The 13,063-nt window shown below is 62.9% G+C and overlaps 3 protein-coding genes across 3 annotated transcripts; 2 read left to right on the forward strand and 1 right to left on the reverse strand.

The window, feature by feature from the left end:
- Positions 1-1,599: 1,599 nt before the first annotated feature.
- EsH8_VII_000176 (uncharacterized protein) lies at positions 1,600-4,704 on the forward strand (the record flags this gene model as incomplete). The annotated part of the gene is made up of 1 exon (XM_083270309.1): positions 1,600-4,704. One exon carries the CDS (start codon positions 1,600-1,602, stop codon positions 4,702-4,704), a length of 3,105 nt encoding a protein of 1,034 aa, XP_083127866.1.
- Positions 4,705-8,731: 4,027 nt separating this feature from the next.
- On the forward strand, positions 8,732-9,460 carry EsH8_VII_000177 (uncharacterized protein; the record flags this gene model as incomplete). The annotated part of the gene is made up of 2 exons (XM_083270310.1): positions 8,732-8,785; positions 8,903-9,460. The coding sequence occupies 2 exons, from the start codon at positions 8,732-8,734 to the stop codon at positions 9,458-9,460; spliced, it is 612 nt and encodes a 203-aa protein (XP_083127867.1).
- Positions 9,461-10,153: 693 nt separating this feature from the next.
- EsH8_VII_000178 (2-(3-amino-3-carboxypropyl)histidine synthase) lies at positions 10,154-11,827 on the reverse strand (the record flags this gene model as incomplete). The annotated part of the gene is made up of 1 exon (XM_083270311.1): positions 10,154-11,827. The coding sequence occupies one exon, from the start codon at positions 11,825-11,827 to the stop codon at positions 10,154-10,156; it is 1,674 nt and encodes a 557-aa protein (XP_083127868.1).
- Between the last annotated feature and the right edge of the window lie 1,236 nt (positions 11,828-13,063).

Raw genomic sequence — 13,063 nt, forward strand, 5'->3', positions numbered from 1 at the left:
GGGCGGACGAGTCTGAACGAACGAGCGCGCGGACTCGACAAGACACAGCCAGCGAGCCAGGGCCCCCAACGACGCCCGTTTTTCCCGCCTCCCACCGAGCCGGCCGATTGATAGTCGCATCCAGACGGGCGCTGTCGAGACGGCTTCTCATATATTTTCGTGGACGAATGCTTCAGGGACGATCCTGACCGGTGCCCCGACCGCGGCGCGAAAAACGAAGTGCCGAACACGCTCTGTGTAGCCATACGTAAATGTAAATACATCATACATACGTACACCCGTCCATCCACTCGTCCATCTATTCCTCCATCTGGCCATCCGTCCCGTACGTACGAAGAGACGCATCTCCCATCTGCCGAGAACGAGCACGCGACCTGGGCTCTCACTCGCCCGCCGCCACAACTGCACCTCTCACCTCACATCACCTCACCTCACCACCGGCTGGAAAGCAAAGCATCTTAAACAACCAACCTCATCATCCCTTGAGAGACGGACCGTTTCACAGGTAGGGTCTCACTTATTCACTCACCCACTCACTCACCCACCCACTCTCGTCAAGCCCTCTCTCACCCCATCCCGTCACGCTACGGTCTCATGTTGCGGTTCATTGTTTCGTGGTTTCGTGGTTTTCATTGTTTGGCTGTGTGACTGGGTTTCATTACTTCTTTCATTCTTTGTTTCTTTCTTTCACTATTTTCACACACGCACACACACACACACACACACACAAACACAAACTCTCTCTCTCTCTCTCTCTGCCTTCCACTCTCCCCCCCAACTCGAGTCCCGAGCCCGAGCATTCCCTCCCCCTCCCCCCGCCACGGCCGCATCCGTCCATCCCAGCGGGCGCACCAGACGCACGAGACGCTGCAACGGGCGGCCCCTCGACGCACAGCGTCTGGCCATTGGCCCCCGGCTGCCACCCCCCCAGCTCCCCGCCAAACTCCACCGCGCGCCCCGTGTCTGCCGCCGCCATTGGCCCAGCGGCCTCCGTCGTCCTTCGTTCTTATCGGCGCGCCATTCCATTCTTCTCCAATTCTCTCCAATTGCCCGATTCGAATACGTACCGCACCGCGCATTTCCAGGGGTCCTTTGCCTTTTGCCTTTTACCCTTTACCCTTTTTTGCATTTCTATGTTTTTTATTTTTATTTTATTTTTCCCTCTCCCTCTCCCCTTTGTATATCTTATCTAATCTCCCCGTGCCCTCGTGCGCGCCGAGGCCGTGGCTCTCACTCGCACTTCGCTCCCCTCGACTCACTCCCGACCTTGTGTTACTTTCTTCGTTTGATCCTTGAAGCTAAAATATCCTCAAGATCCGTCTGACGACGCACCGCTTCACCGTCGTCACCCTCGATCTCGACCTCGACCTCGACCTCGACCTCGACCTCGACAACAGCACCGACCCTCGCCCACCGGCTGCTCGACTCCCGGCTCCGTACCGACTGGCCCCCGACCCTGGGTCACCCCGCCCTCCGAGCGCGCCGCGCAAGGGCTCCCCCCCTCCCCCCACCACCAACACCACCATCACCACCACCATACACACACACACACCCCAGTGAGCCTCGCATCGTCGTCCGTCTCCAGTCCCGTCCGCCGACATGTCGGGCAGGAGCGCCTACGTGCGCAAGAAGATCACGCAGACGGAAAAGGAAAAGGCGCGCGCCAGGTCGAACACGGGCGGCGCCATCGGGGCCGAATATGACGACTTCGTGATCCCCGAGTTCCCGCTGCCGCAGGCCGGCGCCTCGCTGCCCGTCGGCACCGGCGTCGGCACCACCAACGCCCGCTTCCTCAAGTTCTCGGAGCCGCCGCGCGACGTCAAGCCCGGCACCCCCAGCATCGCCAGCGGCAGCGGCAGCAGCGCCGACGGCCGCCGCGACGGCAGCGCCGGGCCCCTCGACGACTTCGCCTACGCCCGCGCCCGGAGGCCCACCATCAAGACCGAGGACGTGTCGGGCATCGAGAAGTCTGGGCTGCGCAGCCGCCTCGACAAGAAGAGCGAGGACGTGAGGCGCGGCCTGGCAAAGACCTTCACCTTCAAGCGCAAGGACAAGGAGCCCGACTTCCGCCCCGAGTCCGTCGCCACCGTGCGCCCGAGCCACAGCCAGGGCGGCGGCGGCGCCATGTCGCCCGTCGAGCCCGAGTACACCTACGAGCAGTTCAGCATGGACGCCATGCAGCAGATGGCCCTCCAGAAGCAGATGCAGCTCCAGATGCAGCAGATGCAGATGCACAACATGCGCCAGCAGCAGCACCAGCAGCATCAGCAGCACCAGCAGCAGGACATGGACCTGCCGCTGTCGCCGCCGCCCGTCGCCAAGCTGCCGCCCGTGCCGACGACGCCGCCCATCAAGCGCTGGATCGGCGCCGGCCGCCCCGTGCAGCGGTGGAACAAGCTGCGCAAGGACCCGGAGCTCTGGGACCCCAACGGCGACGTGCTCGTCTTCTTCGGCCACAAGGGCCAGGCCCCGCGGCCCAACCCGTCGTTCCGCCTGTCGTCGCACATCATCGAGGCCACCGAGTCGCGCTACCTCATCACCCTGCTCCGCGAGGGCACCACGGAGGAGGACATCTACATGCCGCCGTCGCCCCAGGGCGCGCCGCCGATGCTGCGCCCGCACATGCGCGGGGGCGCCGGCGGCCAGCCGACGCCGCCCATCTCCGAGGACCTCGGCGACGCCGACGGCCAGATCTCGTACGAGATGTACTTCCCGACGCCGGCCAACATGACCAAGACGGAGCAGCTGCGCAGCCACATCACGACGCGCAACGTCTTCGCCCTGCTGTACCACGCCTCCGTCGTCGGCCTCTCGCTGCACCAGGCCCTCTCGGACCTGCACATGCGCCTCGACGCCTACATGCCGCCCGACGCCGACAACGTCGGCATGATCCTCAACTACCTGTCGGCGCGCGGCATCGACGACGTGCGCAACGACCCGGAGACGGCCGTCAGCCTGCTCGCGTGGGCCGAGGGCCCCGCCGTGCGCTGGGAGGAGGGCTGGCGCGAGAGCTTCCTGCACTGCGCCGGCCTGTACGCCCAGCTCGAGGGCTGCGCCGACTTCTCGCAGCTCACCCCCATCACCCGCGCCCTGCTCGAGCGCGCCTGCCTCGAGACCCAGCTGCGCGTGCAGGCCGCCGAGGAGCGCCTCGCCGAGTTCCAGTACGCCGACATGTGGCCCGCGGGCGCCGCGGGGCCCGCCCGCGCCGCCGCCGACCGCCTGCAGAAGTTCCTCCTCGAGCACTACCTGCGCGCGCACGGGTCGTGGCCGCCGCCGCCCCCCGCCGCCACGCCGGTCGGCGCCGACGCCGACGGCGAGGACATGTGGCTGACGCGCAGCGTCGCGCAGGCGCTGCAGCGCGACTTCGGCGCGCTGTACGACTACCTCGTCAACCGCGACATCGTGTGGGACATGTCCGAGGCGCGGTCCGGCCGCAAGTGGATGATGCAGAGCGACAAGGACAAGGGCTTCGACGCCGACGCCGACATCCCCATGACGGACATGCTCGTCGAGCACGACAACAAGCTGCGCTTCCCGCACATCCCGCACCCGTACCCGCTGGTGCCCGAGTCGATCCCGCCGGCGCCGGCGGCCAAGGAGACGTCCATGTTCAAGAAGAAGGGCGGGGCGGGCGCCGGCGCCGGCGGAGGTCTGGGCGGCGGCTCGGGAGCGAACGGCGGCGGCAACGGCGGCGGCAGGGCCGGCGCGCTGGAGCGCCGCGTGCAGCTGGCGTACACCGAGGCCACCAACATCTACATCCTGGGGTCCGACTTCACGCAGTCGGACCTCATCGACGCCTTCGTCAAGTTCGAAAAGGCCGACGGCCTGACCGAGGTCGACCCGGCCGTGGCGCGCCGCGGCCGCTGGGTGCTCATCTACGGCGTGCTGCAGACGCTGGCGAGCGTCTCGGTCGACGCGCCCAACGCGCGCTACCGCGACGGCGTCGCCTACCACCTGTCGCCGCGGCTGCGCGGCACGCGCGTGCCGCCGTGGAAGGGCTCCGGCGGCGCCGACGAGGCCTCGCACGAGCTGTCGCACTGCTGGGTCGTCCGGCAGACGTGGGGCACGCCGAACAACAGCGGCGCCGAGAGCTCGGGCGGGTCGGGCGGGACGAGCCCCGTCCACGGGCAGGGCCTGGCGCGGCCGTTTGGCGGGGGAATCGGCGGCATCGGCGGGATGGGCGGGATGGGCGGAAACGGGTACCCCCGGGCGCCGGCGTCGACGACGTCGCGCGGGTCCGGGTACCAGACGCCCGGGACGCGGTCCGTGTACTCGGCGGGGTCGGCGCCGCCCTTCAGCTCGGCGTACAGCGTGGTCAGCGAGAGCGACACGGCGAGCAGCAGCGTGCGCACGCCGGCGTCCAGCCGGGCCGGGACCAACATGCGGCGGGCGCAGTCGCGGGACAACGTCAAGGGCATGGCGGGCGGCGGCGGCGGGCCGGGCAGCCTGCGCAGCGCGGGCACGTTCGGCGGCGACGGCGGGCACGCGCGGGGCAACGCGCCGTACCACCACGAGCAGTCGCTGCCGATGCCCAACGGCATCACGGGGTCCGGCGGGTTCCTGGCGCTGGACGACATGGTGGACCGGCGGGGTGCGCGCGGCGGCGGCCACGGGCGGTCGGCGCGCGACGGGTCCGAGACGGACAGCGTGGCGCCGCGGATCCGGGACTTCGACCTGGACGTCATCGACGACCACGAGCCGTGAGGGGCGGCGGGACGGGACGATTCCGGACGTGGGGGCCGCGCTCGCGGGGAATGACGGACGGGCGACGGGCGGTTATTGGAGACATGATGGGATGACAGCACCATGTGTACACAACTATAATATAGATGGGACCGGGCCGCGGCCGCGGCACCGTTGAAAGGAAGAGAGGGAAGACACGAACTGGGTTTGGGCCGACAGCGAGCGAGATATCAGACGGGGGCCGAGGCGGTCCCCTTTTTTTTTTGCCTTCTACCGAATTATCATACCACGGAGCGAGGGGGGTGTTATTGCCCGCCAACGGGCCAGACGAGTAAAAGTTGGACGTAGCTGTATGTATGTACATATATCTAGAAGTGATACCCGGCACAAACTGGATCGAGCGTCATTCGCGCGGTGAGACGGGTGCGTGTGGTTCAGGTGGTTCGTGTCTTTACGCGAAGCGAAGGGCAGTTCAAGACATTATAGGATAAGCATATTGTATGTGGGAGGTAATGGCACGAAGATCAATGTTAACTACACAAACGTTCATTCATCGCAGTTGATTAATCACCCAACCTGTTGTCGTGTAAATACGGTATCGAATCCAGGACGTTGCTGTTGCTGCTGCTGATGATGATGATGAGAATAAACACCACAACAACTGGCTGTACAAGATGAACCAGTGGCCGACGTGGTCCCCGCTCGGGGCCGAAGACATGGAGCTTGCGTTGCACACCGCGGCTTTCGACGGCTGGAAAAGGGCCATCCATGGGCACCCCCGGGTAGACGAGCATGAGAACCGCCCAGATGCTGCATCGCGAGCGAAGCAAGTGACCAAGACAAGAGACACAGCGCAGAGACAACGACAACGGCCAGGGCCGGCGCCCCTCACCCCCACGTGGGCCGTCCTGAGCCCGTGGCCCGGCGAGGGTGGATCCGGCGGCTCGCATGAGTGGGAACGAGTCAGGCCCGGCCCAGCCACGTCGGGTCAGGCAGTCGACGTGCATTTCTGCGCATTAGCAGACTAGGACGAACTCTTCACCGCGCGTGGCGGCGGGAGGTGTGTCTGGTGAGTGATTAGTCAGGCGGGAGGGCGAGGGGGGAGAGGGGGAGAAGGGCGGCGGCGGGAAGGCGAGCACGACGGACGGTGAAGGGGGGGACGAGACCGGTCGGCGGGAGGAGGGAGTCGTGACCAGCCCCGTCGATTTTAGCTTGGGACGGCTTCCCGTTGCTCGCTGGGAAGGTGGTGGAGTGGGAGGGGCGCGGATTGGCTGGCAGGTGGGCCAGCTGGGGGGGTAGCTACCCACAATTCTGTGAGTTGTTGCTGCCCATTCTGGCGGTCTCTGGCTGGCTGCGATTGCTGGCCGGGAAACGGGGAGGTCGCGACCGCCTCTTTATTTTTCTGTCCCTCGCCCGCCAGGAGCGACCCTGGAACGGTGGGAAGGCAGTAGGTAATGGGATGGGGGTTTTGACATTGGGCTGAATTTTCTTCTTCTCTTTTTTTTCATTTCTATTTTATCTAAGATAAAAAACCCGTTTCTAGGCGAGGAATATCCGGGTACAGGGTGCACACCAGCAGCCAGTCGTAACATACCGATAGTCCCTTCCTTCCCTCCTCTGACGTGGTGCCTGTGTTGGTCGGCGCACAGACGCCCTGGGTCGAACGCATCACATTGAGCACTTGGTACATGGCGCACTGCCATAAATAGGCGTGCGCCTGCCTCGAACTCGACCCGGGACAGAGTACGTACCCCAGTTCGAGGGACAAGGAGAGAGGCAAGAAGGAGCAGGGCAGCGCAGACGCAGACAATGCAACCGTTGGTGCCGTGCCCGCCGTTCGGGAAGGACTGAAACATCACGTTCCTGCCCCGGATTGGCAGGGCAGGCGGGCAGGAAAGGCAGGGCAGGGAAGGAGAAGACAATGAGCGCATCATCGGCGCCTTCTGCAGTGGGCAGAGGTGCGAGGCAGCGGTCAGCCTCATCTGTGAGATGACGAAGGCCTACAGGAAGGTAGGTGCAGTTACGGTTTGCAGGGCGTCTTTTGCAGAATGCAGGCCGCGGTCTACACACACACACACACATACCGGTACACACACAGCACTGCAGAACAGGCACGCACCCCGTAGCCAACTGGATGGGAAAACCGGATTGCCGAGGGTGCAATGAACGGTGCAAGGTGAGTGGTGGAAGGAAGCACCGGTGGTGAGGTGAGGTGAGGTAGGCCGGTAGGGCAGGTGAGGTAGGTAGAGGTCGCAGATGTAGAATGAGGTAGGTAGCAGAGTGAGCTCCTTCCCAGTCCCCGGCCCAGGGCAGAGAACCGGCCAGGCCGAAAAGAGGCAGAACGGATGCCGATCACAGACGTCATAGCGACCGACGCAGGGAAGGACCCTTTTTTCTTCTTTCCGTGTCTCTTTCGCGTCCACATTGTCGGGCTGTCCAGCCCAGTCCAGTCGGTCCGTGGCAGTGGCAGGGCCAGCTCCAATCCCAGTCCCCGGTCCAGGAAATGCCGGCCAGGACAAGACGCAGTATTACGTTGTGGATGTTGTTGTCGTTGTGATATTGTTGTGGTGCACACACACACTGCGAATACACTGCGAATACACTACGAACACACTACGAACACTCTACAGAGACAGAGCAGGGCATCCATTCAGTATAGCAGCTGCCCGCCGCGCTCCCGGGCTGCCGTCTGCGACATGATGGCTGCATGATGCTCTCTGCATGCTGTGCATCCTGTCCCCCCCGGCGCTGCCTCGTCCGTGTCACCCGCTGTTCTGTTTGACGCCTGTTTGCCGTTTGCTCGAGTGTCTTGTTTGTTCCTGTTCCTGTCCCTCGCCCTCTCCCTCCGTTTCCCCTTTCCCCTGCCAGCCTTCGCCCCTCGGCGCAGCCCGTGTTTGGCTGCCGCCGCGAAAACGTCAGACCAGACAAGATAAGTCAAGACACCCGTCAGGCAAACGGCCGTGCCCCGATGCACCACGAACCGCTGCACCGTCCTCGAATGCTGGTGTTTGACAATAAGCCCGCTGACTCTTCTCTGTTTCTGTCTCTGCCTCTGTTCATCCTCGTCCCCGTGCCTGTCTGTCCATCCCATCTCGACTCGGCCACCCGTGTCATTGCCGGTATTGAGATTGAGTTCCGTCAGCACCCACACTATCTCACTCTCTCACTCTCACCCTCATACTCACTCGCACTCACACAGACTGAGAGACGTACAACAACACGGCACCCAAAACTGGGAACCATCCCTGCCACACCTTTTTTTTTCTGGCCCTTTTTTGCTTCTTTTCCCCCCCGACGATGCCACCATCTCCAGGGTCACATCTTGCACCAGCTTGACGGATACTACGCTGTATCTTTTTCGCTTCGCTTCAACATCCATGAACCGTGATCCAGCCCAACCACCTCATTTGAAAACTGAACTGAACCACTCCCCCCCCTCCCCTCCCACCCCATCCACTCCCACCCAATCCAGTCCAATACCATCCCGTCCCATCCCATCCCACCGCATCGCAGCTGGGCATCGCCGGGTATTGCGTTGCGTAGTTCCGCCTTGCCTTGCTTTTCCCCCCCTCCCCTCGAAAGCCCTTTACGCGCTACAATCTCCGCCCGCGACGCAACCTTTCCCTGGCCCTGCTTGTCGAGACGAGACTTGACTTGCCTTGCCTGCTGCTGCTGACCCTGCCTCGGCCTGCATTGGCTCACACGCATACTGGCACTCACACTCATACAGTCACACACACTCTCTCTCTCACTCCCACACACACCTCGTTTATTTAACCGTCATCCCCCCCCCGTCCCAACCACCCCGACGTTCGTCTGAAGCGTCTAGAAAGAGCCGTCGTCTTTTTTAAACGTCGCCGTCTCCCCTCTGCTGCCGCTGTCTCGCTCGCCTGTCTCAACCACAAGCGTCCATCATCGTCGCCCTCACACATCGTCGTCGCCCGCCTCTCGCCGCCGTCGCAAGCAGCGCACCTCAAGCGCATCCTGTCGCATCCCATCGCATTCCTCACCTGCCGACCGCACCGCCGTCTAGGCTGAATCGCCCAAGATGTTGTTCGCACTCTTCTTCGCGTCGACGCGATTCCTGCAAATCGTCACACTGGTAGGTCTCTGTTCTCTCGCCCGTCAATAACACCACAACCACCAACACCCTCTCACACTGCACCTCTACGCTCGCGCGCACTCTCACCATGACAACACGCTGACTCCCCTCCCCCAGATCCCAACAATGGGCATGCTCGCCTGGTTCGTCGACGGCTTCGTCAAGAGAAACGTCATCGTCCCCGACTACATCCTCGTCCTCTTCATCGTCTCCGTCCTCGCCCTCGCCTGGGCCATCTTCACCCTCTTCAGCTACCACCGCAGCAGCACAAACGCCCTCTTCGTCGCCCTCATCGACCTCGGCTTCGTCGGCGCCTTCATCGCCGCCGTCTGGTACCTGCGCTACATCCGCAACATCGACTGCTCCGACGTCTACAGCGACGGCCGCTGGTCCGTCGGCTTCCCCAGCCTCGTCGTCATCTCCGGCCCCGACATCGACTTCTTCTGGGACAAGCCCTGCGCCATGCTCAAGGCCTCGTGGGTCTTTGGCATCATCAACTGCATCCTCTTCTTCTGCACCGCCGTCCTCGCCTGGATGCACGGCGACCGCCTGTCCTCGAGCTACGAGCGCAAGTCCTACCACCACGGCCGCCACCGCCGCCGCCGCAGCCACAGCCACCACAGCCACCGCAGCTCCCGCTCCCACTCGCACTCGCACCGCCGCGTCTACGTCTAGGCGGGCCGTGCGGGGGGTGCGAGGGGGGGGGTTGTTTGTCGGGGCGCGCACGCATCGCGTCTCGTGTACGCGTGTAAGAAGGGGAGGTGGAGAATGAAATAAATGTATGAAAAGGACACATGACAAAAGATACCATGGAAGTGACACGATCAAGGCCGGAAGGATACTGTTATTTACAAGAGAAGAGAGAAATGGGTGGGCGGTTTCTGTGTTTTCAGCGACCCGGGCATATATGTATGCGCTGATGGAGTACGAGTACGAAGAGGAGGGGGAATACTCATTAATGATGACGAATCTAACGCCTTCGATACGAACCCATTTGCTACATTTCCCTTGTTTTTTTCCTTGTGTCATTCCCTATGCTGTCCGCCGTCTCTCGATGCCGCCGTCTCTCCGTCGTCGCGACGCGCCCGGGTCTGGCTGGGCCGATCGGGCGTCCGTCGCATTCCTGTACACAGAACCAGACGTTGCAAAAATTGAAGAAAGCATCCGAGGATGAAAATAAACAGAGACATGATCATGAATTTGGTATCGTACGTATGGGCCCCCGCCTAGAAAATACACACGTCCTGGTGTAGTCCATCTCCGGTGCCATAACCTTTCCGCCGTAGTTTTTTGGTTCTACTTTTTTGAATATCCGTGAGAGGAGAACCGCACTCCTCTCGTTTCTATTTTGGTTTCTTTCCCGGCCTCCTACGCCCTCCCGGCGTCCTCGCCCACCGTGTACCCCCGCGCCACGCCGCTCCGGCCCTCCTCCACGACGGTGCTGCCCTCCTCGTCGTAGTCCGTCCCGAGGCCCTGCCACGTCCGCTGCGACCGCAGGTACTCGGCGCCGGGGCTCAGCACGCCGTTGATGGTCGCCACCTCGCCGACCTCGCGCCGGATCAGCGCCGACCGCCCGGGCGCCGCCTTGCCGCTGTCGGCGCCCTCCCCCTCGTCGACGGTCATCTTGGGGTCCGCGTTGGCCGACCGGACGGCCAATCTCATCGGCCGGCTGCTCACGAGCTTGCCCGTGCGCAGGTCGTACTCGGGCGGCGCCGACTCGTCGTCGTCCAGGCCCTCGTCCCCGTCGCCCTCGCCGCGCCGCGCCGCGCCGTGGTCCATCTTCTCGATGCCGCCCCACCACTCGGCGCCCCAGACCCGCTCGCTCTCGGGCCGCAGCGCGACCTCCATCTCGAACGGCGTGATGACGGGGCGGAAGAAGCCGGCGTCCTCGTCGACGAGCCCGCTCTCCCAGCACCCGACGACGACCCAGCCGTCCACCTCGGCGAAGTTGGCCAGCTTGGCCGCGTTGAGCTTGCCCACCACCACCGTGTAGCTCTTCTTGCCGGCCTCGGCCACGCGCCGCCGCAGCAGGTCGATGCTCGCGAGGTAGTTGGACACGGAGAGCGTGTTGACGAGGATGCCCACCACGCCGGCCGCCGCGAGCGTCAGCACGCGCGCGAAGCGGCGGCGGAGCAGCGCGTTGGTCGTGCGCGTCGGGTCGTCCGTCGCGAGGCCCGGCGTCGAGAGCACGTGGAGCGACGCCATGCGCGTCTGCAGGGCGAGGAGGAGCGCCGGCGCCGGCGCCGAGATGTGGAAGAGGGAGTATTCGGCGAGGTCGGTCGTTTCGTCGGCGGCGGTAGTGACGGCGGTGGCGTCTTCGTTGTTGTCGTCGTCGTTGTTGTTGTTTTTGCTGCTGTCTCGGGGGTAGGAGGGGGAGGCGATCGGGTCGTCGGACGCCGGGGCGTCGGCGGCGACGATTTTCCGGTTCGGGATCGTGCCGGCCGGGTTGTGCACCACCTCGGTGCGCAGCAGCTGCGTGTACCCGTCCGCCAGCAGCCTCTCGGCCAGCGGGGCGACGTGGTCCTGGTACGTGACGTCGGCGACGACGACGACCTTCTTGTGCTTGTCGGGGAACTCGCCGCGGAAGGCGGCGGCGGCGCGGTCGATGTCGAGGGCGTGGCGCGTGAAGACGTAGATGACGGGCAGGCGCGACGTGGGCGACAGGCACGAGCGGCCGTAGTGCACGACGACCTGGGCGTCGGCGTGCTCGGCGGCGATCTCGTCGACGCAGCACGCGCTGTACGACGTGTCGGCGAGGATGCACACGCGGTGGCCGTCGCTGCCGCCCAGCGCCGCCGTCAGCGCCTCGGCCGCCCAGGACGCGTCGCGGAGCATGGCGTCCGGGAACTGCAGCGCCACGCGCGTCCACCCGCCCGCCTGGATCTCGCGCGCCGTGCGCTCGATCTCGTAGACGGACGCGAGCTCCTCGTCGGTGCGGGCCGCGGCGGCGTCGGCATCGGCGGGCGGCGCGGCCGGCGTCGGGTCTTCGAATGTGTACTCGGCCGGCGTCGAGAGGACGGGCGGCGCGGAGAGTTCTGACATGGCCGCCGACGATTTTGGTTCTGGAGAGGTAGGGCGGAGGGGGAGTGCGAGGGGGAAGAGGAAAACTTTTTTTCTTTTTTTTTCCTCCTTGGTGGCGAGTGAAGAATGAATTGTCAGTCGATGGCGGGGTTGCGCTAATGGCGGGGTACAAATTCACGGTGAGACCCCGCACACCGAGTTCACCGAAGGTGTGGCGTCGATCAGGGCGTGGGCTCCACAGCGGGTTGGAAACCGCGGCAACTGGATTGGTCTGCTGCTTTACACTCCCAGTCAGCTTCACGAGGCTGCGGCAGAGATGATTCCGTTCATTTAGAGCACTTGATTTGTTTGTTTGATTTCAAGAGACTGACTCAGCCTTGTTGGTTTCACTTCTGTTGCACCGTGGAGATTGAGAACTTAGTTCTATGGTGAAGTTGTTGAATAGTAGGGTGCCGCGAGGGAGGCATATGTGTATTTCTCAAAGCTCCTCATCTGCTCTACCGCGCGCGTAGCCCTTACGGCCCATCTTCATATATGTCCAAGGCCTCTACGAGACAGCTCCTTAGCACGTTCCGTGGTCTTAGCGGGCACTTGGCGCCGACTGCCAAGCGCTTCGTGCCTTTACTATTCGTCAAGAATCTCACATCTTTAAACAATCGATTCTTAGCATCGCAATCTACTAAACTTATCTAACGCCAAGCCCTGCCAGCGTATTGGGGCCGGGAGCGCTTATTCAACCGGATCAGTCACAAAAGTGGAGCCTCAATTGCTGTCATAGCAATTGTAACTTGTTCTTTATACAGCTGCAATACACGGTGGCTTGATGGTGTTCGATGAGGATGATTTGCATTCGCGAAACATTGCTCAAAACGTTTCCATCGGTATCGTTTATGTGTAATTTGTTATGTAATTTGGGTTGCGCGTTGGAGAATTAAATGGATGAACAGGGTCGTCGATATTGGGCATGGATGCCCTCTTCACAATGACAAGGGCGTGGTTGGTGAACTTAAACTGTGCCGCCTCCTTGCAGCGGCAGGCCCGACGGCGCCAACATATATCTTCGGCCAACCGCCCCTAATCTCCATCAAAAATTTTCCACCATCATACACGTAACACGGCCGCCCGTCTGAATGATGTCTCTTCTTGAATAAGTTTCAATGCTTGGTAGATCGTGACTACGATCCTCTAAAGAGAGGGGCCCTGGTTTCTGCCAACTATTCGCTCTTCAAATCATTGGCGACGATGGCGGACGAGCAA

This window comes from Colletotrichum jinshuiense, chromosome 7 (genome assembly GCF_051148585.1).
Source record: "Colletotrichum jinshuiense chromosome 7, complete sequence".
NCBI classification, from domain to species: Eukaryota; Fungi; Ascomycota; class Sordariomycetes; order Glomerellales; family Glomerellaceae; genus Colletotrichum; species Colletotrichum jinshuiense.